Source organism: Euwallacea similis, chromosome 11, assembly GCF_039881205.1.
Source record: "Euwallacea similis isolate ESF13 chromosome 11, ESF131.1, whole genome shotgun sequence".
In the NCBI taxonomy this organism is placed as follows: Eukaryota; Metazoa; Arthropoda; class Insecta; order Coleoptera; family Curculionidae; genus Euwallacea; species Euwallacea similis.
In genome coordinates this window covers 4,772,572-4,797,481 of record NC_089619.1, presented here as the reverse complement: position 1 = coordinate 4,797,481, position 24,910 = coordinate 4,772,572, and the positions used below count along the sequence as shown (strand labels likewise).

The window sequence follows — 24,910 nt, the reverse complement described above, 5'->3', positions numbered from 1 at the left end:
CGATCCTCCTCGGGTGGAAACTGTAAGGCTTCCCTAGGGGCTTACGGTTTTCCATATCTTCCTCTTCTAAATTCATACGCTCAAATAAAAATGTTTGTCATATGTCGGAATCTAAGACTGCCCATTACGTCTTCTTTGCCCATTACAGCAATAATCCTTTGATTTATATCACTGACCTAAGCAATGAAATTAGTACGATATCTATTTGGTCACGAGCTCTCGCCCAAATTGTCCGATTAGTGGGCAATTCATTATTCGCATTACTCACACTAATTTGAATCCGGCCCATTATAAATTGCCTTGACGGAGCCGGATAGACCAAATTTATCGAGATGAATCGAGATTTGAGCAGGGCATTGTATCCACAACAAAGCCCTAAAGCTTGCAGAAATTGGTCGAAGAGCTAAGCTCCAAAAGGGACTTTTATCTCTGAATTCGAAAAAGGGGTTGTTTATGTACCTCTGCATGTATATGCAGGTTTTAATTATTGCGATGGTATACGGAAGTTTAATCCTCGAGGCGCATACGGGCTGTGCATACAAATCTGAAAAACAAATGGATTTATATGCGAGTTTCGGAAATTTCATTATGTGTCCTATAACGTACGTTGCTCTATACATACATTGGAACTTCTCTTACCGCAATCTAACAGATCTTTAAAGCAAAAGAATACTTTCGAATAAGATTTCTGATTGTTTTCTTGCAAGGTGAAAATTAGTTTGAGTACAAAAAATTACCAAAAAAGTGATTTAAATCAAAATCAATGTCTGTAGGTCTGGAAATCATGCCGGCCACTACAAAATTTTATGCCCATTTGTTGATTTATCGACATTAAAACAACCTCTTGAGTACTCGATTCATTAAACAACAGTAAATATTGTACTTTATAGGCTGTAAAGGCTGATAAGGCTACAAAAATGGCGCTCTCATTTATCTTTAATGGCATCTTTTTATGTAGTCCCCTTGAATAGGGCACGTAAGCAGCGTTCATCTAAGATGTCGAATCTACGTGGGGGTTATAAAGGGACTGCCAAGCAATTCAAATATCCCGTTTTTGTGCCCTTTTCATCTGGACCAATAATGAACAAAATTAGGCCATAACAACTTTTCAACTATGTGTCTCCTGTTCAGGTATGCGTGTCACACAATTCAGGAGCCATTCATCCACATAACTACAACCACATTTAACAACTTTTCCTGCCTACGCCAATCCAAAATCTTCAAAACATCAGTGTTTGTGTGTCTTGTTCTTGGCGACGCTGAAAAGATGCCATTAAAGATAAATGGAAACACACTTTTGAAGGCTTATCATCTTTCACTGGCAGTAAAATATAATATTCTACGGTTATTTAATGAATGTAAGAAGTTTGTAATGGGATATCTTTGATCCTTAAGTAAATAATTGTTTCTGTAGCCTCTTTGTGGAGGTTTTTAATGGTGTAGATGATTTGTGATAGTTGGTACCGTTCTCGTACATCAATGCAAGAACGCACGAAGAGAAAATTCTAAGATAAAATAGCCAGGAATTGTTTAAATTTAGTTCCAAGTCCCGTTCAGCTCCGGTTTTCTCATAGGTCTTGTCAGAAGTTCCTTAAATTTTAAAGAAAACTGATAGGAAGTCCCTTGCAGACGTATGATCATTATTTGCTCCATCTGCACCTGGCTATTTTTTAATATCAAAAACTACATGTCTTAAATGCAAAAAATTGGCAAGTGAATTTGAAATGAACACATGGAGCCACTGTTTGTTGTGAAAAGATACATTGGCAGATGACTAAATTTTTTACGATTTTTCGTTTGGAATGTACGTATTGAAAGTGGGGCAATTGAACAAGGATCCAGTGAATACTGTGCATAAGCCTAGATTTTTATTAATTGGTTCCCTAAATTTCTTAACCTTGAAGGAGGAGATGGAGCTACTCGCTTCGTTTTAGAAACACATGGGAGGAGCACCAGGATTTTTAGAATCAGTCGAAGAAATGTCTGAAAAAAATTTGAGAATATGGGGTAAAGAATGAACTCCATCTCATGTACACCTGTGGGTTTTTAAATTTGAATTGCAATTTGTTAAATTTCATCAAGACTACTTTTTTTCAAAAAAACTATATAGGTATGTACTGTAGAAATCTATTTCTATATACCTCTGGTTTTTCAATATCTGTTCTCTTAATTTCAATGACCTGTACGCCTCTGTCATTTTATTAGTGTAACATTAGGATCTCCCAAATTGGAAAATAGTTTTGAAGTCATTTTATACAGAAACTCATGGACGTAGCTACACGATTATTAGAGTTTCTCCAACTCAGTGGCGTATCACTAATGTTTCTGAATATGTTCAAAGTAAGTTGCGAAAAACATGTTCTATATCCGGAAGCTATTCACAGTTCCCTCTCATTCTCCAACGTCAAATTTATCATTATTTAGTTGCATCTAATCTTTGCGACAATCCAATCTCAACAATAGGAACCTTATCGGTGCAAAATGCGTCTTCAAGTTTCCATCTCTCGAGAGTCGTGAAAATGCAAATTGAAGCGGCTTAATTATCGCCTCGAGGCATATCAGTATTGTTTGGAACGAGACTCTGGATAGCTGGAAAGACCGTGGAAATCTTATCACCATCGTTAATACTGACGCTATTTGCATAGCTTGCGAGGTAAATTAGGAAGAAGATGCAGCTATTTATTAGTTCTCATAGAGAATGTGGCTGAAGGAAATACTAAGGGAAGTGTGATATTTACAAGGAGAATCTCTGGAATACGTGAACAAAAGAAACTCGCCGACCGGTAATAAAAGGTAGGTATTGTTTGAAGGAGCAATAAATTTTTTTCCACTGCATTTCCTTGCATTCGGAATTTCCATGGAAAACAGAGGGTTTCCTCTTGAGAGTGCTTTCCAAGCACACTCGGGTAAAGAAAGGAACAGGGGCGTTATAAATAAAGTTCTAATGGAGGAAAGGGACACTTCTTGTCCCTTTTTTTCTAGCAGGGCTCACATTTATTATGTGGCAAGTGACTATAGGGATTTCGTGGTGTGTGAGTAAGGCAGAAGTCTGCAGCAATACTGAGACTTCATAAAGAATTTCCCATGTAATAAAAGACCCTGCGAAGCAGGGAAAAGCCTAATTTACAACCGCAGTTTCTCCTCAAGATACACACACACAAGTAGCATTAACTTCTTCGCAATTAACAAGACAAACAATCAAAGACCTCAAGTTTCCATGCGTTGATTGTTCAACAATAAACAACACATGCTAAATGGAGGGCAAACAACTGTAAGGCTACAGTTCGAAACACAATAAGCTTTCCGGTCAATGTGATGGGTAATTCAAATAATTTTTAAAGTGATGTTTGCCTAACTAATAGAGTTTAAAATAGCAACGTAGATTGAAGCAAATGGGTTCCAAAAGCACGCAGGTGCAAGTGGGATTTGAGGAATAATATTTTCCATCTGAAGTTTGATGTTTTTGAGGAGTTATGACAGTGCTTTAGATGGCCTAAATCGTCGCCTTTTTAGGTACTAGAATTTTCGCTGTAATCGATTAAGTGGAGTTCATTTTTCTGACTTTCGACCTAGAAGTTGAGAGGAGTTTTTATTAAAATCGATAACTTTTGCCACCTTTAAATCCGTTGCTGCTACAATCCCCTGAACTGAATGGTGGTCCGCAAAATTTCAGGGTTTATAGAGGAGTCTGCAGCTTTCCGAATGGGGCAAAAGCAGCTTCAGTAGCTTCTGTGGTTTCGCTGCTAAAAATCTTTTAAATGCAGCGATCCTCTTTAATGAAAATTTTATTATTTTTTTAATCTGTGGTGTTCATGATACTTTTTCGCACCCTTAGACTCACCCCTGACGCCACGTCCAAGACTTCAATTTTCTGAAGACAATTTCAGGGTTTATGGGGAAAACTCCAGGCTTTTGAATGGGTCATAAGTGGATCCTCTAGTTTTTGTGGTTTCGTTCTATCAATATTTTTGAACGTGATACTCTATTTGTGAACTGTGACTGAGACTCTATTTGTGAACTGAGAGTACTGACTCTCATCCGTTTTAGTCTTCTTCCCGGCTAACTCGGAAACTACCCAGATACAACCAAAACCAAAGAAATGAGAAAGCGACAGAACTGAACAAGGACGTCGAATTTCCGAGTATGAAAGGTCAGTGGCGCAGCGCAAAAAAGTTTGAACTGGTCATTGCGGGCCCGGACATGACCCCCCCCAAGAACTACCACCCTTTATAAGTATTTAACCTGATGAATTTGAAGGGTGTTTCTGGCAAATATTTTTCATTAGAGGGCCTGCAGGAGTAAATAACACGGAATTCCCCACGGTAGTTCCCAGCTATTTCTTAATCCCCCTAATTCCCTGAATGTCGGTAATTAAAAATCGGAGCTAATAAACTTGCTAAACTGTTTCGGTTAAATACCACTCGGGTTCCAATGCACCGGCCATTTATCGTGCTTTACCGGGTATTAGAGGCTTTAAACTTTCGCCTAATAAAATAGTTAAAGTTCAGGGGTAAAACTGAAGTTCACCGAGACGGAACCGGAAATAAGCCTTTAGGCCAATACTCTAGAACTAGGGAAAGTTTTCATTGCAAATATGCATTTGCCTTCTATTGTTTGCCAAGTTTCGAATAAAAAACTTTTAACACTTCCATACGTTTTAAACACTCATTTTTAAAGCATTATCGCGGCTCTAAACTTTTACCACGACGGTGGTCATTTACTACGCCCTTATCTCAAACCCTGTCAACCCCACGACATGGGCAGTTACGGAGTTAACTATATAGTTTTTATGGCGTGCTATAAAACCATTACTTCTGGTATATGGGGAATTTAGGCGATGGTATTAGGCCATAATACGCAGCAGTCGCTCGAATGTGCGGAATAAGCTTCGATGTTGCTGAAACTGTACGCTCGTAATTTTCCACGATATTTCAGCTGTTTTGTTCTCTAGAGGGTGGTAAAAGTGCCCGGATGGGGGGAAGACCATAAAGGATAATTTAGGGATTATGAGAGGAGTGTTGCAGGGGTGCCAAACCAAAGAAAAGTTCCCGAACCAGACAAACTTTTAGCAAAACTAAATCAAATATTCCGACGCCGTATTCCTACTATTTCAATAAAATAAGACAATCCAATCACATAATTTTCAATCGCCCTTTAGCCAGACTACGAGCCGCATCTCTCCAAGATAGAATCGTCTGGATTTTCCAGAACTCTGCCGAGACTTGTTACGGGAAAATTGCAGTGCCCCTGGCAATTGTCGGACTACTCGAATTTACATTTCCATTTTGTACACAGGAAAAGTCCATTTCCATGCACAATTCCTTTGAAAGGACCAAAAAGGCACGAAAAATAGTTTTGGAACCTTGCTGGGTCTAAAAACTTAATGATCCGTCAATAGCATATTGTATGGGAACGCTTCAAAATTCAGAATCTAGGAAGGAGGCTTATCGAGCTTGAATAAAGAGGAAAAATAATTTTGGACCATTGCCTGGTCTTAAACCATTTAGAAACGCCAATGACGTTCTACCCTTAGACCCGCCACTGATCATTACCGTCATTATTAAACATGCCCTAATTTCCTTCCATAGTGCTGCAGTCTCTCCCATTTCGTGTCACCTTAAATTGAGCTCTGAAAGGGGGCTCAGCAGGATACAGTTCTGGCCACTATAACCGTAAATTCGTTTATTCTACATGTCTGAGATGAAAATTGCTGTATTCGCTTTCAGTCGGGAAATATAATGCAATTCTCCCTGGAGGGTAGTTTCAAGGGTAGGGTCAAAAACGCAAAAAGAAAGGGAAAAATGTGTATAACAGAGAAATGGGATTTGAACGTTCTCGAGTGCACAACATCAAACTCCAGCAATAAAATTACCATACTCAAGATAAGGTATAATTTAATTCCGAATTAAGTATGTAATAAGGCCCCACGATCGGAGTTTTTAATTTGCTTTATCACGTGTTCGCATTAACATTTTCTACAGTTATACAGCCCTTTCTCGGGCATTTGACCGTGCTTGTGGTCATGGTCCATCGCGAATAAACTACTGGTTCAAATCTGTTATTACTTTCGAGCATGTTAGATGTCTCGATATGGTCTCAGTTCGCTTGCCATCCAAATAAGTGTTTCTGTGGTTTAATAAACTGTAAAGTTCGTAAAATATGGCGAGATTCGAACGGAATTAGCGAGAATATGGCGGCTGTTAACGTTTATGGCGAGCGTACTACTGAGTGAGTAGTGTGACGTTTATGTCATCGTTAGAGCGAGGAATAAAGCGGCACAATTGTGATAAAGGGGGTTTTAAACTGCTCTTTGAATGGGTAAAATGTTACCTTGAAACCAGAAGATATAGCGCAAGTTCTAGGGATGAGATACAACGCTTGAAGCGTTACAATCTATTTTTTTTTCCTTTTCATTTCCACAAAATTTCGTATCTCACACGTGAAGTGGCCACTCATCCTCAAGCGAGTCTGCAGGCTGTCGGGGCCCAACAATAAATGACGATGCTTTTCAGTTACCAATTCCTATGACTCTAAGGGCAAAGACATAGCGGAGCACCGCCCCTCGCGGGGCACCTCGACGTTCACCTTGCCGTTTACCTCGCTAAGAATTGAACATCGCCGCTGATTAACATAATGAAGAAGTTTGCATCGCCGTTTATCGTAGTCCATTTGTCCAGTTTCTTACGAACAGAGAGGTAGTAAAAATGTTGTCCGATTCAGATAGTGCAAGTGATTCGGCAAATACTTTGATATGGTGGCTATTATAAATTGTGCCTTGTTTATGTTAAGTTCGGTCTGGTCCCTCAAACAGCACCACACATTCCGCTCCTCCACCCTCAACCTTTACCTACCTACATTTGATCCTTCCACCGCACCGAACATGTGGAGTACTGCTGATTAAACGCAACTTGCACTGTTGCCGTGTGGGAGGAGCGGAGGGTTGAGACAACCAATCACAGAGCAAGTTTCAAGCACCTCGCCGCTGGAAAACAAAATATTTTGATCTTCATTTTATGGCGACGCGAGGGACGAGGTGCGGTACTCAAGTAAACAACTTCAGTTTTTTAGCACTCATCTGATTCTACTGTTTTGATTTACCATAGCCGGACGGCGAGGTGAACATCGAGGTACCCGGCGAGGTGCGATGCTTCATTATGGTTCTATCCCAAGAGCACATATGCACTAAGCGAGTACCCGTCATGCGGCCAGCCGTTCGATTGGTGCAATAAAAATATATATTAATATACGGGGAAGCTTTAGTTTTATCCGCACTATCTGCCGCATGATAGTACGAATAGAACTAAAGCTTCCCCGTAAGTTAACATATATTTTTATCGCATGCGATCAAGCGGACGGCTGGCCGCATGATGGGTACTCGCTTAGTGCGTATATCTGTGCTCTAAAACGATTGCCGCTCGTTGAATTTTAATCAGAAGAAGTTTTGTTTCGAATTTTATAAGTGAACGAAAAGCGCCCGATTTTCAGTAGTCCCCATATGTTTCCTATCGGGATTAACTCGAGCGAAAAATCATTAAATATTTATGCTAAAATGTTTTCTGGACACATTTTATTATGACATGACCTTTACTTACACAAACCAAATTACTTTACTGTCAACCTGAACCGTCTGCGATAAATTTTTTGCTTTGGAAATTTTATATAAAAAAATGAGAAAATGTGACAAATATAAAAAGATGCAAATACTTCTTAGATATACTGTAGTTGATATGCAGGCAGTCAAAACTCAGAGAAGAATGTTTATTTTTGGCTTTCAAACCCCTTTCGTACCGCCTCTGACATTTTCAAAACAAACTTTAAAAGTTAAAATTTTGAAGAACATCATCATTTTTTTGAGAATCGCGATGCGACGTCACAGGCGTAGCTCGCTTCGCAAATTTATGTTGAATATTCAAGTGCAATTTGAAAATTGAAACAAATTTTTTGAGCCTCAAACGCTATTCGTGTCGCGACGGTTTTATGGGCAGTGGCGCAGTTCGAATCTCGGAGATGTATGGAGTTTTTAGTTCTGATTTCTCTATGTGCATATCTAGTATACTGGCAGACTTCTTGTGCCGCCAGTGGAATTTTCAAAATCGCCTTTGAATTTTCAAATTAAAAAAAAAATGATATTGCTTGAAATGAAATGTTTTACGGTCTGTGACGGAGCTGGTATTTTGGAGATATATAAAATTTTTAACTGATTTCTCTACATGTTTTGCACACTTCATGACAATTCTTGGACCTCTACTGATATTTTCAAAATCGACTTTCGTGACCGATATCTCGAGGAAACTCATGATTTTCCAAATTATTTTAACGTCATGGGCGTACCTCGAGTCTCGGAGGAGAATGGAACATTTAACCGTGAGTTATTTTTCTGTTTTTAGTGCACTCCTACAATTTAGTACAGGCACTGTCAAACCTTTTTTGGGCCGCCACTGACATTTTAGATGAATTGTCTTTCAGTATTACAATTTTGTAGAAAACATCACGGAGTTTCACTATCTTCTCTGTTGGCGGAGGGGATTTTTAGTTTTCGTTCATCGCGAATTTTGAAATATTTCCAAACCCTCCGACATTTTTAAAATCCACTGTCCATACCGAGAAAATTCACTATCCTTCAATACCTTCTCCAATCAGTGGCGCAGATTAACTCTGAACGGTGCAAGGAATTTTTAATAACCATTCGCTTTCATTCCAGCAATACATACTTTCAAGCCGAAGTTTCACCTCGTTTCTATAATTCTTAAAAGCAGCTTAAACAGCAACTTCCCCCCCGCATAAACCTTCGTTAAGCCGCCCTTCTGTGTTGGATTCCTAATGATCTATGCAGCAAAAAAAAAAGTCACCCCTAGGGGATTTAAATTCCCCCTGGGAATCAAATTGATTCGCTATTGCAGCATTAACGATATAAAACTTGATTTAGCCTTAGTGAACAATGACATATGCTCTTGGCCGCAAGTCACGTGTCTGATTTGCAACTCGTATATCACATCATCCCCATGAGAAATCAGCTTCTGCGATAAGTTTCCAGACATGAAAGTTGGTAGTTAAAATATTGTAAAAACTTTCGCAATTTTAGTCTCAAAGCCTTCAACTAAAAGCTCCAGAAAGTTTTTATGTTTAAAACCCTTTAGAAAGTATTTTAGACCATTAGCTAATTACCATCATTTTGGACTTTTCAGTACGCCGACGGACCCGGCCATCCGTGCTGAAATCAAAATGGGAGGAAGTGATACGTCTCCCTAAACATATACGTATTTGTTCGTTTGATTGGAAATGAACATTAATGACGTGAAAGAGTATAATGGTGCCCTGTTTGAGGCACAATGGGCCGGTAGTTTGACGACGTCTCTATTGAAATGGGTGTATAGTGTTTCGTGAGTCAGCTGGACCATAATGGAACGTTTGTTTGCGATTTTGAAATGATCCTAGTTTATTCTAAATCTGAAACAGCCATGAAACATCTCGATATCTATCTGAATAGTTCCCCAATGAATTCTGGAAAATCTTATCTGGAAAACGGTCGGTCTGAGCTTGTTGTCGTCATGGCAGCACGCAAATTCGCAAACTGAGAGTGCATCCCATTGTTTCAGTATAGGGCTTTCGTCGAAAATCTGCTTTCAAGGGGTATTATCCCCGGCTGTTTTGCTTTGATTACCATAGATGCGGCTTAAGTAGACAAACTGGGAGTACGAAAGACCTTTTCAGCTTTTATTTTTAGTTTCAAATTTACCCCTGGAAAAGTCCCTGGCAAAGACGCCCTAAATTATTTGCTCGCATTCGATGTTGCATTTCATTTTACTGCCGCAACATTTTAGGGCAATAAAGTGAGTGGGTGAGGCAAAAAGTGCTCTTGTCGAGGAAATGATGCTAAAGCGAATAATATCGTAAAATTTTACAGGCTAAAATTGCAGGCTCTGTCGTGTTAACTCTGGTACTTTACATGTTTCGGTTTTATGGCCCAAGTGTGTTTTTGATGGCTTTAATGAAATTTTGATAGCCAACGGTCTAATTAATATTAAAATACAGTAGATTTCGGTCATAACGAACCTAAAAAATGCAACAAAATGGGTTCGTTATAAGCGAACTCGTTACAAGCGGTTAACAAAAAAAGGTACAAATGCGAATCTTTTATTCTTTAATTAAAGTTGACTCATAAACATGAATCTTTGGTTTAAAAATCTGTAAGTTTTGTTTGCACATGCTTACTTGAAAAATATACTTTATTTGTATAATTTTCAACGTTCCAAAAATTGTTCCACATTTCTTCTGGAATAGTGTGCGACTCTAGAAAAATCCTAATTTCTGACGTATTTTGGACCATTTCACGAAGAGAAGGAACAGAATAGGTAGGGTCTTCATCAGATTCGTTATCAGCCTCTTCTCTATCACTTGGAATTTGCTCTGCAGACAGTGATTCCATAATTTGTTCATCAGTCAAAATTTCTCTGGCTAATATGTTATTATCAATTCTGACATCTTCTTCAAAATTGGAATTTAAAAATTTTTCACATTCCAGGGAGTGTTGTAACTTAGTGTCGAGAACGCGATTGGAATCGTCTGCGTGTTCCTCTAACCATTCAGAAAGTGGAAGATCATCATCTGCGTCGAACTCATTTTTATTTTTACAAAACCCCCCGTGCTAAACCTTGCTGCTAAACCATGTGAATAAAATTCACAGCAGCCAGAAGATTGACTGAAAACTTTCTACCATCATCCATTGCTTCAATTAGTTTTATCAAGAGAATTTTTCTATAACAACTTTTCAATGAATGAATAACAACCTGGCCCAAGCTGGTTGAAGTTTTGAACTTGTATTGGGCGGCATAATAACCAATTTTATGAATCTGAGATCTACCTTAGGAGGTGGGCTGGATAGTTATCAGCTAGTAGTATGATTTTCCCTTTTTTCGGTTTAGCTCATTATCTAACTCTTGAAGTTCACTAGCAAAAATTTCCCACGTCATTCAGGCCTTACTGTTGAACTCATATTTTACGGGTAATTGTTTGTTTTTGAAACATCTAGGTCTAGCGGATTTACCAATAATCAATAATTTCCTTTTTTCCGTCCCAGACATATTTGCGGCTGCTAGAATGGTAATTCGATCTTTCAATCAACTTCACACGATTCGCCCAAACCTCAAGGTTTTATCAGGGATTAATTTGAAAAGGAGGTCGGTTTCATCGGCATTAAAAATATTATCGGATTCATAGCCTTGTTGAATGTTTGGCCACACATCAGTTAACCATTCATTAACCACATTCATGTTAACCGCAGCAAATTCTCCAACAATTTTACCAGCAGTGATACTATGACGTTTTTTTAAATCGTTTTATCCAACTTTTGGAACATGAAAAATCATCAGTTTCGGTTTGCCGGCCCATTTTATTGGGGTTTTCCTGAAAAACATGCCCCGTTATAGTAACATTTTCGTGTCTTTTTTGATTAAACCTCAATAAGAGACCCTTATCCATTACCTTATGAATAGATTTTTTAATTTTTTTACGTTAAGGTTCATTTTGTTGATAGGCAGGGTAATTGCCTCACGCCGTTTTCCAATAAAACCAGCTGTGTGTTTTGAAAGTTCCACATTTTTAAAAAATATCACTTTGTTTCATACAGTTTTTTATTTTTTGTATTATTTCACATTACTCTTTTAAAGATATGCTTTTACGTTTTTCCTTGTTAATTTTCAACACTTCCGCACTGACAAAATGCAACTCGTATAATAAGAAATATGGGCTGAAATGTTGAATACGCAGCAGGAGAAATAATGCATATACCGGGGAATTACCGAATCGTGCCTGTTGCTATCTTTAACGAACAAGACAAAGAAAACACAAATGAAGTTGTAATTTTCTTCACTCGGTGTCAATACAGCACCAATTGTGTTATGAATGCGGTTAAAAAGTTCGTTATAAGCGAGAAATGTTTATATTTTTGTGGGCAATTTGAGTTCGCTTTATCCAGAAGTTCGTTATAAACGGGTTCGTTATAACCGGTGAAAACTTACATTGGTCTTCTGGGAAAATTTTCGTTGCTTCAAATTTAGTTCGTTATAAACGAGAGTTCGCTATAACCAGGTTCGTTATAGTCAGAATCTACTGTATATTAAAATATTAAAGTTTCAGCTCGATGTAAGAATCAGAATGCACTAACGTCCCTAAAAAGGTATATAATTTATGGAAATTACCTTGTAGCATTGGATATTTTAAAAAATCCAGGTGTCTTCGGATCTATCGGATATTATAATTTTATTGCGTAAATAAAATACTGGCCACATCAAAATGGTGAAATTTTAACTTGCGGACTAGATCTGACTGCAGGCGCTGGTCAAAAAATTAGACCAAATTAATGCTGCTTTGCAAGTTTTGAGAAGTTTCAAAAAACGTGAGTTTTTAGGCGCAACCGGGGACTTCGGTAACTTCCTACAGGAGAAATACTGATCAATTCCTGCCTAGTACAGAGGCGGGTCAAAAAGTGTGAAAATTAATATTATCAAATACACATTAAAAAAAATTGAAAAAATTATAACCGTCTTGGGACGCCACTGGCGGATTCCACTTTGAAATGAAACAATTCAAAATGAAATTGAAAATTTGAAACTGTCGGAACTCGGCAAAAGTTCATATTGTAGTTTTTCATTATTTACTCCCACCAGTAACATACTTGTGTAATAAGTGGGTCTGTGGCCACAGTTATATGTCCGCCATATATCTTGAACTCGCTGTGCAAGCTTCATATAGGAACTACAATGTAAACAAATATTTAATCTGAATCTTCCATTTAGTATTTAATTTTGCCATGAATAGACAAAGCAAAGTTAATGGAAAAACGAAATCCTTCGACTGCAGGAAATTAATCGCCTTAAACGTTTAATGTTCCACACTGGGCGTTACGGCCAATCGGGATTCCGGACATATTTCCAGCTTAATAACGTCGGTAGAAAAGAAAGTTTTTAATTGAATAGCAAAGTTTGTAACAACTCCCTTTTACCCGGCCGGTTTATGCATGAGTTTCCCCAAAATGTGAGAAGGGATAGGTACAATTTGGGAGGGAAAATTCTGCGCAAAGTTTTTCAAATCCACCAGCTTGGGAATTTACATTCTATTCTGGTATTTAAATTTTAAATATGCAGAGAAAAAGGTACTTTCCGGAGTTAGGAAAGGAAAAAGTTACTGCTATTAATGGCTAATTTCAATTTGATTCACTCCGAGCTAAAACTTCAAAATCCCTCTTAATTTTCCCTACTTAAGAAAAGTGACTTTTTCGCCCCCCTCATCAGTGCCTTTATCCACACCAAGACAGATTACTTTTATTTCCCAAATTTATCTTGAGGCCTTTTAAAGAATCTTATCCAGTAATGGAAGTTCCCAGTTGTTGGTAGAACTTCTAAAAGAAAATCTCTTGAAATAATGGCTCCAATATCAAATGTCTTTAATTTAAACTTTCCAAATGACTGATTCTTGTTCGGTCATTAGCTGTTTAATTGGGCCCGATGAAAAATCGCAGCCATTCTTGAAAGTTTTCAACCATTAATATTGGAGAATGGAAAGATATAACATAAATGACAGTTGGAGATTTATATGTTCTAATTGGTCTGTATTCAATTATACCTAGTATCACTTAAATTTAGCCCAAACGCAAAATTATTGGGAAATCTAGCGTGCAATCCGGAACGCAACCCCCGAAATTGTTCGTTAAGCCACCCTCTCTTTTTGTTCCGGGCATAATGATCTATTAGGAGGAAAAAACGCAGGCTTGCGGGTAATCCAAACCCCCTGGGGTGTAATATTTAATTTTGAGTGTAACATTACCATTGTGGAGGTCTCTTAATGGGGCCATATGAGAGTCACTTAAAATAATGGTCATCAGCGTTGGACCCACAGGAACATGTCATTCCCTGTAATATACCTCTTTAATGGCGCATAAAGCTTTCCTTAGCTTTCAAAATCCATTCTTAAACACCATTTTGCTCCGAGTTCATTCATTTTAATATCAGATTTAAAAGCTTTTTTCTCATCTCGAAAACGCGCTTTATGCCGTATTGCAGGCATTTTAAATATGAACCCTTTCCAAGGGACGGTCATTAATCATTGAGCTTAACTTTTCACCGGAAAAAATGGCAATTTTTCACCTGAAAACGGAGATTTCACATAACAAAGAGCAATTTCATTTCAGATTTCAATTAGTTTGGAAAAGCGAAAGCTTCTCCTCACATTTAAAGCTTTTTGTACGTGCTTTCTTTGCTCGTGTCGTTATGAAACGTCTTCGACGTACCCTCCATTATTGAATTTCCTTTTCCCTGTTTCGTCTCTATTTACGGACTAATCCGTAATTTGCCCTAAACAAACTCACCCCCGACGAAAACCTATTGAACTGTTTGCCTGCAGTGGACAATTACAAGTCAGAGTTTGAGCCATTGCATCTGGCACGATTCAATTCGACATAGGAGGGATTCTCCTGTTAATGGTGGGAAATCTAATTTGCAGTTTTGGGGTGGTTTATCTTTATTAGCCCTACATATATTGCAGTTTTGGGCTATTAGATGTCACCGGGGTGTGGTTCGGACGCTGAAAGTGGCCTGATGTTCCTGGGTGCAAAAGGAAAAGATATGAGATAATCTGTGTTTGTCACTTTTAACATATCAAGAAAAATGTTTTATGCATGAAGGCACGCTATGTGTAATTTTTCTCAATGTCGAAAAGCTGCCTTCAGAGCACAAATACGTTATTTTTTATTTTTAGAAAGTTGCAATTTTTCAGGTATTTTGTATTTTATCCTCAGTGGCGAAGTTCTCGTCCGCCTCGGCCATTTTCAACATCGATCTTCAAGAGTTTAATTTTAAAGAAAAAAAATATATAATTTTTAAATGTACTTATGTAGTTTATCGTCAGTGGTGTAGCTCGATTTCTAAAGGTGTAAAAAGTTTTTGAACTGTGGTTCTTCTTAATTTCCGACCCACCGTTAAATCCGCCTCGTGCCGCCTCTGATATTTTTAAAAATTGTCCTCGAAAACTAAAATTTTTGAGAAAAAACACAATTTTTCAATGCGTTTTAAGCATATTAGTGTACTCGATTGTCTGTGGTGTTAAAAGTTTTCAACCGTATACAGTGTTTACAGTTTACAAGTAGTAGATACTGCTACAACTGTAGCCATCCATAGCAGAGTTGGAGATCCAGAATAGTGGAACTGACGTCTTGAATGTCCTGGACATGTTTTATTGATATCCAGAAATTTATTCCTTGATAATGATCTTCTGCTAGTGATGACTAAGCATCAAACTGAGTAAAACATTCCTCTTTCAGAAAATCAATAAACCAATAGCAATCGGAAATAAAGAACTCGAGAGATATTCCGTCAGAAAACATCTTAAAGATTCTGGAAAAGTTTTATTGTAGTTTCCGAAATCCAGATATTTTAGGAGAAATCTAAATGATTTCCAAAAGGGTAAATTATTGATTGGGTTACTTCATTGGGCTTTTTGGATCTTTGGCCCTAGTTTTTCCCACTTCATGCATAAACCATCCCTGGGTTTCTTATTATTCAACATCGCCTCATATGGCTTGAAAACCAGTAAAACCACAGGGCCACATCACCCAAATATGTTATTAAAGAGCCTCATTAACCCTAACTTCCGCCCTAAGGGAATGTCACATTACTAGGCATATATTATTTTAATCCTTCGAATTTCGGGAGATACACGTATACACACTCGAATGTTCATTTAAATGTGGGGGGATTAAACCATTTGCTCCCCAACCCCTGCAATAATGGGGCTGTTTATATGATCGAGTCGGGGGCGAAATGAAATCGGCCCTAAGTTACAAGCACTGAAACCCCTATAAATTCAATTGACTTTTATATGTTAACTTTCTGTGTTTGTTTCGTTAATGTCCCACCTAAAAGTATCGATTAATGTTAAGGTCGAACAATTGGCGCTTAAGGACTATAATTAATAAAGTATTTTTATGCCTAATTTTTTACTCCTTCTAAGGCCCACTTGCAATTCCGGGGATAAATTAAATCCCTAAGAGTGCAAAATCGATGTATAGGACATAAACGGAGTAAGCAAATGCTGCAATGCCTGACTCAGAATTTAATTCCGCAGAATAAATTGGCGTGAACCGGGCCTAATGGCCTCGTGTCACTTTAGAAAGCTTCGGCTAATTTGTTCCGATGCCCGTCGAGCTTTTAACCGAGTTTTAGTTCGAATTTGTTGTCGGCTAATTTGCGGAAATTTTGTTAAAAGTTGTGTTTATTTGATCGGGCAAATTTGACTTAATTTAGAAGAAGATTTTGCCGGCTTTTTGGTAGTTGGGGAATTGAAAAAAGAAGTAAAATTAGTCATAAAATAGAGAAATGTGGCTCCTCGTGCGAGAGATCCTTATTTCTTAGCGAAAGTTCATTATGATCGCATATGAGGTGCTCCCAATGCAATCATAATGATTTTTCAGACTCACAAGATTTTCTATTGAAAGTTATTTAAACTAGGGGGGAAATAAGTGTACAAACACCTAGGATCAATTGCAAAATTTTCAAGTTAATAAGAAATTCCTGGCTCTTTACTACGCCACTGAAGATTTACAAAAAATTATCCCATACGTAAAAATGCCAAAAACTGATTTTAGGTTCATTCTCAAAAATCAGCGATGTCTTTAAAAGCGTCGAAAAACTTCAGCTTTGACTTCAAAAATTTTAGTTTAATACGAAAAAACTTGACACTTTAGAGCGTCGCTGATTTCATCTATTTGGTCGTTAAATTTCATAAAACTTAAAAAAATATTAGAAACATAATTCTACTAAGTTCACAATAACCAGAGACACCGTCACATGGATTGATTAATAGTGGGTTTTTAGATTTAAAAAAAAAAACAGTGTTTGGTTTTGTGCGTCACTGAAGAAAATAGTAGTTTAAAAAGGTCTAAAAATATCCAAAACTTATTTGAATTGAAGCATTAAAAAGCAATGTTGTCGTCTTTGATAGCGGTCGTTACTTCAAGCCAAACACGCCATAAATCTGCTTCAGTCTTCAGCGCGTCTAAATATATTCTTTCGGTATGATTACTACACTACTAAAGAAAGTTTTTTGAATCCAAAAAAAGGTTCAAAATACTGGAAACATAATTAGATAAAATTTTCAATCTCCAGAGACGTCTCCATGAAGATCGATCATTTTTCGACGTCAGGAATTTAAAACATTACGAAAAACTGCACTTCTTGACACATCACTGGAGGATTGTAGTAGAAATATGGTTAAAATTAAAAAAAAATTAAATGCAATACATTTAAAAAACGAACAAAATTAATTGCTTTTGGATAAAAGCGGGTTAAAAAGAGTGCTGGTAGCATGTCCTGAATAAAATATTAATTCGAACGGGAACCGGGACTGACAGAGACATGGAGTTTTCATTACGATAATCCCAGAAACCTCCCCTTTTACCTCCTTTTACGAAACAACTTATTCAACAGATCTTTTGACTATTTTTGGCGTCAGATTATTGACTCACTCTGTACTTATTCTCTTGCAGTTCTTCGTGACGAATTCAAGGTGGTACCAACAGACACAAAAGTGGCTGCTGGCGAAACTGTCCGTCTACAATGTGGCCCCCCTAGAGGGTACCCGGAGCCCACTCTTATATGGAAGAAGGACGGTAAAGTGATGGAAATCGATGGCAGGAGGATGAAGGTGCTGGATAGCGGTAACTTGATGATCAGCGATGTGAGGCAGCACGACCAAGGCCAGTACCAGTGCCTTGCCCACAATGTGGTGGGTAATAGGGAGTCTCCAATGGCCACTTTAAAGGTTTATGGTAAGTTTTTATGTCTAGTTTTTGAGATGATAAATTCATCCGATGATAAATAAATCCGACATTCTGGAGTGTTCCCGCCTCGGTTTTATCGCAAGATATATGGGAGTTGGGTAAAGTCATTTTTCAAAAGTTTACTGCTGCATCAGTAATAAGAATAACTCAATCGGAGTGAAAGAAATGCGCAAAGTTTGATGTTGGTATTTCGCAGGATATTAGAAAGTTGCCTGCAAGGGGTTTATTACGTCATAATATGCAGTAGGATCATAAATCTAACGTACGTCAGAACTATTGGGAACAAGCCAGGAAACGTGTTTGATGCATGGAAAATGGTTTCCTTGTGGAATTTGAAACATTTCTGATTGATGGATGCCTATAAAAACTATAAAACACACAGCTTCTGCAACTCAAAACTTTGAAAAAGCTATAAGTTCATTCCTCAAATTCTTTGTAAAGTTTTAGAAGGAGGGGAAGAAATTGGAAGCTATTCCTTTCTCCCTAAGATGTGGATTCGGGAAGGTATGCCTATGTCTCGCAAGAATCTGAAAAGTAATTTCTATGAAACCGCGAAAACAACTTTTGGAGAAACTTTAAAATTAACGAAAGGATGTCTTACTCGAGTCCCTTTAGGTGTTCCCAAGATCCAGCGTATTGACTAATCCTAGAAAACCATTCAAAAGTTTCCGTCTTCGCGCGGTTGCCGCAATGATAAAAAAGAATCATGTTCAGAGACCAAAGTTTTGACCAGCGAATTGAAACTTATCATGGTTCCTTTTCTTTTTTGATTTCAGGTAATTCGTCTGAAATTAATTATTCCCACTGATTATTACTCTTCACGCACTGTGATTTATCGACTCTCTTAGAACTAACAGAATTATAAAAAATCAAGACTGCCTTAAATATCGTATTTTTGAGTTTGACTTCCCAGAAGAATCATCAGAGCCGTGAAATGTGAGATTTGCCCATTTTAATTTTTCATAATATTCGGTAAGGAAGAGTTTGGTAACAGATTAATATAAAAAAAATGAAATGAAAATTAATGACATTTGACGTACGGAGGACGGGATTATGGCCGATGTAATAGTGACGCAGAGGCTGTTGTCAAATTGACACTTTTTTCCCAACATGTCAGAACTTTCCTGTCAAATGAGACAATATTATCACTACTTCGCGTTCTGCAGGCGATTCCTTCGGCAGTGCGCAAAATATTTATTCCAAAACTCTTGGATTAATTTCATCTCTATTTTTAGAAAATTTCCGGATCAATTCTGATTCCATGTTCGTCACAGGCAATCTCGCCAATAAAACGCTTTTCCCCGCATCATCCGAAGACGGAAATAATGCATATCATACGACGAAGCCGTCTTATCTCCCGAAGAGAGTTTTGACAGACGGCTGTTTACTTTAGCCGATGTTGCGATATATAATACATACATATTTCTGCAACATGGAAACTTTCGGCGTTTCTCTGCTTCCTGCTCAGCTTTCCCTGCATATATAAAACGAATCCTATTACGGATGCAGCAGTAAAAGCTCTGAAAAATTGCTCCCTCTCTCGTATATTTCTCTGGAGATAAGCGAGTCTTGTTTTCTGTCATTTTGAGTTATTGAAAGGACTTTTGTTTGCTGTATTCATCAGGGAAATGGTTTGTTGATAACATGAAATATTCATGTATTTATAAGTTTATTTTTTACATATAATTATTTGGTGCTTCTCAGTCGCTCCTGGCATCATTCAGTCTACTAGAAGACCAAGAAGAAGCACGGACATTTTAGTCCATAAAAATCCCTATATTGGTGCTTACACGCCAGTCCAGGTGCCAAATCCTTTGCTAATCTCTAGGTCGGCAAAATTATAGCTGCTTTGCTGGCAGCGTGTCCCATTAACTACGAATTTCACATTTGATGATATTCCCCTTTAATACGCAACGATACGGTATCCTCCTCTGACAAACACCATCAGCCTCGTTTCCTTTTAGCAAAGGAATCGCCAGTCTGGCCACGTAGGTCCCTTCAAGGTTCACTTGAATAGAGGTTTTTGCCCATATACTGAAAAGAAAGTTCCGAAATTACGATTTTACCTATAAAACCCTCTTGAATGCCTAAATATTACCTGCACTTTCATTTTTATGGTCATCGATCTTATCGAGATTATGCGGAATTCCACCGCAGTTCCTAATACTATTTAAATACTCAGAAATGTCTTTCTAGTGTATGCAGTGGTGTTCTCTACTTCTTTTTCTGAGGTTAAAAAGAGAGATTTCCCTTTTATGATAAAACGTTACTGCGATTTCTTTTGATAAATGGGAATTTATCGCTGCAGTGATCCAGGTTGTGCTCAATGCGGGGTTGAATACCCAGGATGGATACGCCCGTTCCTTCAGTTAATGAGTTTATTTGTTAAGTGGATGGTACCCATTCCTAAGCCCGAAGAACCGCCGGTAACGGTGCAAACTGAATTCCGTTACGAATTTCAATTAGAATGGAGCACCGCATTTTCACTCATCAGAACTCAGATTAGGATGCGGTTATTACGGTCCTGATATTTCAACTACAACGCTGTCAAATTTAATATTTCTAGTGAAAAGAAGGAGTCACGCAACCATGTAAAAATAACAGATCGGTACTTTGAATTTCTTAAACATCACATATTTCAACAAAAAATAAGAATTTTTTTTTTATTTTGAATTTTAGATTGCAATATCTTCGGTGCTGATTCTGTGCTGCCAAATTCACTGTTCATAAAAGCGGAAAGGGGCAATGGACCCCTGCAAAATTGATAAATATATCACGTACAGGTTTGTAATACAGTTTTTAAGGAAAACGGAATATTCAAATCTTTGGATTGAATACGTTAATTACAGTCTTTAAAGCATATACGTGTTGTTGTGTAATTTTATACAAAACAAAGCGAGCTTTCCAATTGAAAATTTCGACATTTAGTTTGCTCTTAAAAGAAATAATACTTGAACGTGGATAATATTAATGGGAAAATTAGTATTCACAAGAACACTACTTATAAGTATGTACTTATTAACACTCAACTAAGTTAATAGAAAGATTAGTTGCGAGGCAGTTTGCCACATAATATAGTCCAAGACTTGAAGTAATCTGATCTTCAATATTTTGGTAGCACTTCCTGTTTAAAAGAGTCAATTTTGCATCGATTTGAACTTGTTACTGAAATGAATATGTTAATTCCGTTGGTTATTGTGAAAAAAGTCAAAACTGCCAATGGAATAAATGATAACTAAAAAGCGCCGACTCCCTTACTACTCTTTCAATTTTTATGTTTGTTATTGCTTCTGTGAAAATAGAACTTTTCGTTATATTTTTAGTAAGGATTCAGTATTATTTCTTCTTTTTTCTTAATTCCTACCGTTCGTCGTTTCATTCTTGCTCACATTTGAATAGAACCTCCAAGCACTATCTAACCGAATCGAAGTTCCATTCAACGTGGGGTTCTCAATCACCTTCTTTACAAGCCTGATAAATTGCTCGATTTTAAACAATCTATTTGGGGAAAAGACAGTTTTTAATAATATTTAAGGTCGGATGGAAATCCTTGACTTCATTGGAAGAATTTGGGTCACAGGAACATGGAAAGACACTTTCAGTTATCTAGGTTTCCAGATTATGATTTTTGAGCAGGTACTATATCTATTTCGCAAATTCCATGAGGGCTTAAATCTTTCGCGAAAGGATAAGCAAGGACAATAAGGGCTGCCCTGCTGGAGGGATAAGCCAGGACCTTGGTAAGCTGTCGTGTCCAGCTAAGCTGATTAATTAACTGATACAATTCCTGGATAAATTTAAAATTACGTTGTCACCTAAATATATTTATAATAACCCTTTTTTTTCGTATTTATTGAGTTTGTTTTGGATCACGTATACGACTGCAACAGAAGCTTGATATTTATGTACGTTAACAACTTTGGTAAAAAACTCAAAACTGTATTTCATATTGGAGATGGAGTTATGCGTGAGAGTGTCCTGAGGGTATTTCGCAGTACAATTTACGATATCACTGATGTGACCCCATCGCTGTATTACTTGCTTTAGGGCTGATTTTATCTCGGTTTCAGGAATAACCTGAAAGTTGGTTTTAGCTGGGTTTGAAGCTTTAGTACTTACATCTTATATCAGCCTTTATACACCTATATCAATTTCTTTCCGCACTTGTCGAAACTATCATCAATCATTAAGCGAATGTCGAAAATGTCTACGTTTGCTCCTTCGGAGCATGACGCTCCAGTCAATGCTTCGCTTAAGTGTTTGGAGCCACCTGGGGTGATGTAAACCTAGTCCTATGAAAAAACAAAGTTATTACCGTATACAGTGTGTCCAAAATTTTATATGCAACATCTCAAATTAGGCAATATTGAAAGAAAAAATCTATAGATTAATTTATGTACACTCTGCATATGATATATTTTAACATAAACTGTGTACAAACTTATGATGGCTACTTTTCCTACTGATATCAAACGAATTCAAAGATTCATGGCCCCAATACTTATAAATCATTCACCAATCATATGATTAATGATTATGTATATCCAAACGATTTCGCTTTTATTTTTCACTGTTTTTCTTTCCTGGGTAATATTTCCAATCACGTAATCGTCCATCGGTCAAAGGGAGATTTGTGGTTAAACGACTGAAAGTTTTGTAATGATTCGACCTCAAATCCTGTACTAAACGCATAATTTTTCTTATTTCCTCTAGTATGTGTTTATAATTGTAATTACTGAAATTTGAGGTTTTTTAGTTTTAAGTTATCTGCCTGGTTGAGCTAAAATTCAACGAGGTTCCTGCTGCGAATTGAGACATAATTTTTTTCCCTTTACAGTAAAACCATTTTTCAACAAGGAACCCCAAGACGTAGAAGCCCTCGCCGGTCAGAGAGTAATTTTCAAATGCACTGCAGACGGAGACCCTTCTCCTAATGTAGTATGGAGTCGAGACGATGGAAAGATGCCCTCAGGGCGAGTCTCAATAATCAACAACAAATCCCTTCAAATCGAAAACGTCCAGCCAGGTGACGAGGGCCTCTACATCTGCAAAGCTGAGAATCTCATGGGAACTATATCGACGAAAGCTTCATTAGTAGTGAATTGTGAGTAAAAATCTGCAAGATATCATCAGGTTTACCAAAACGGCCAGAGAGTGTATTAAACTGGCTGTTCAGCAAAAATGCTGAACATTCCCTTTTTCCCTCGCAATTGAATTGCAAAACGGGGCTCGTTTCTTTCACTTTTATTTCGGGTTTATGTTTTGAGTCTGGCAAAAAGTGAAACTGCGCCCGTATGTTTAAAGCGAACTTGACATTAAACTACAGTAAAAGTTTCCAGACTTTGCCTCTAATAAAATAAATCCCTCCGAAATCACGTAGGAGCGATCTTCACGCCCTTGCTGCCAGGAAAGTTTGGGTTCAGCGATGAAAGTAGTGATCCCAATTTCATTTTGAAAGTAAAGTTGAATGTGAAAGACCCTTGAAAAGCATTTTCTAATGTTAACACGTATTATTTGTTGTATTCGCTACGAAACTAAACATTCCGCCCCTCCTCAATAATTGTGAGATTAGAAAAAAATTTAAGTGATTTTGGCAACCCCTTGGGAGTCGCCTCTGACTTCCGATATTTCTTCCAAATTGAATTTTCACCATTTTCAGGTAATTAATAATTTTCCACTGTAAAAGTAGTACCTTCCAAGGGCGTACCATAACGCCAAATTAAATGCGAACAAGTAGTTTTAAAGGGAAATAACCGCAACTCAGGATTCAGTGTTACATAAATTTCCACAACGGCTCTAAACAATCAGTTTTATTGTGCATGCTTCACACGTAAAAGTTCCAAAACATGTTTATTGCGTAATAATATTTCGAACTTTCTGCAGCTCCTCCAGTGTTCGTTGAACGGCCCAAAGATCAAAAGGCATCCCTAAATGGGGTGGTGGAGTTTCACTGTTCCGCCACCGGCAACCCTAAACCCTCAGTGTTCTGGAGCAAAGAGGGATCCCAAATACTAATGTTCAGCGACAATTCGAACGGTAAAAAGTTCATTGTAGACGAAAATGTTCCTTCCATTTATCAAATTTCTGTAGGTCATATGCACGTAAACGCCCATGGTACCTTGAGGATCCAAGGAGTGCAAAGGGAAGATGCTGGATGGTTAGTTTGCAACGCTTTAAGTGTTGCCGGTTCGAATAGCGTTAGAGCCTTCCTGCAGGTGAGATTTATATCCCAATTACCGGTCTCTATTTTTCTATGTTTAAAGGGCCATGTATCCTAATCTAGAATAAATGCGATATCCATTTACACATCAAGTTTTCGGTGTAACGATAATTCCCAAACAATGATGAATGACCGAAAAATCGCTGGCTGAATGGGTTGTAAGTTGGAATTACAACACGCGATGGCTCAAATTGAGCTACTTTGAAAGTAATTAGTTTTTGGCGTGCGGACTTTTCACGCTAGCAAGGAGGTTCATTTTCCAACTTTGATTGATATGAGGTTGATTTTCAAAGGAGAAAATATAGCCTTTTGCATTTTTCCTTTGGAAAGTAATTGCAATAGACGTAATCGTTCTTCACAGGGGTGTAAAAATATTGCATTGCCTTAAGGAATTGAGAATACAGCACATGGAAAAAACCATTGAAGTTGCAAGAAACTCTTGAAAATCTTTAGGTAATTTTAGAAAGGTAGCGAAACATTCTTAAAAAAGTCAGGTAAGTTCTATGCGCCCTTATTAACGCCACTGAATGTACACTCCGTGTAAAAAACCTTCATCAGTTTATTAAGAAATCTAAGCGCACTTTTCAATGTTAAACTCATATTTTCTGGGGGAAGTAATTTGGAATGTTAACCGTTTACGTCGCAAATAAAGAAGATAATTGAAAAAATTAAGTAAAAAAATTATATTTGGTTTGAACGTCAAAGTCCACAAATGAAATAAATAAATAAAAATATGTCGGTAGGCGCACTTACTCACCTGTAAAAAGTGATTGTACGGCAACTCTGTCCAAAAATGGATAAGGCGTTTTAACTATTTTTTCCATATGTTGATTTTGATTGACATTTAAAACTCAAATCTC

General features: G+C 37.5%; 1 protein-coding gene across 2 annotated transcripts in view; it reads left to right on the top strand.

Moving 5' to 3' along the window:
- robo1 (roundabout 1) overlaps positions 1 to 24,910 on the top strand; it is a 61,987-nt gene that overhangs the window by 32,696 nt on the left and 4,381 nt on the right. The window contains exons 3-6 of one of the 2 annotated variants that reach the window (XM_066395120.1): positions 17,537 to 17,818; positions 22,668 to 22,934; positions 23,714 to 23,866; positions 23,921 to 24,045. In XM_066395120.1, the coding sequence (XP_066251217.1) occupies positions 17,537 to 17,818; positions 22,668 to 22,934; positions 23,714 to 23,866; positions 23,921 to 24,045 (827 nt within the window). Of the gene's footprint in view, positions 1 to 17,536; positions 17,819 to 22,667; positions 22,935 to 23,713; positions 24,046 to 24,910 lie in introns of both variants that reach the window. The other variant, XM_066395119.1, reaches the window with a different exon arrangement.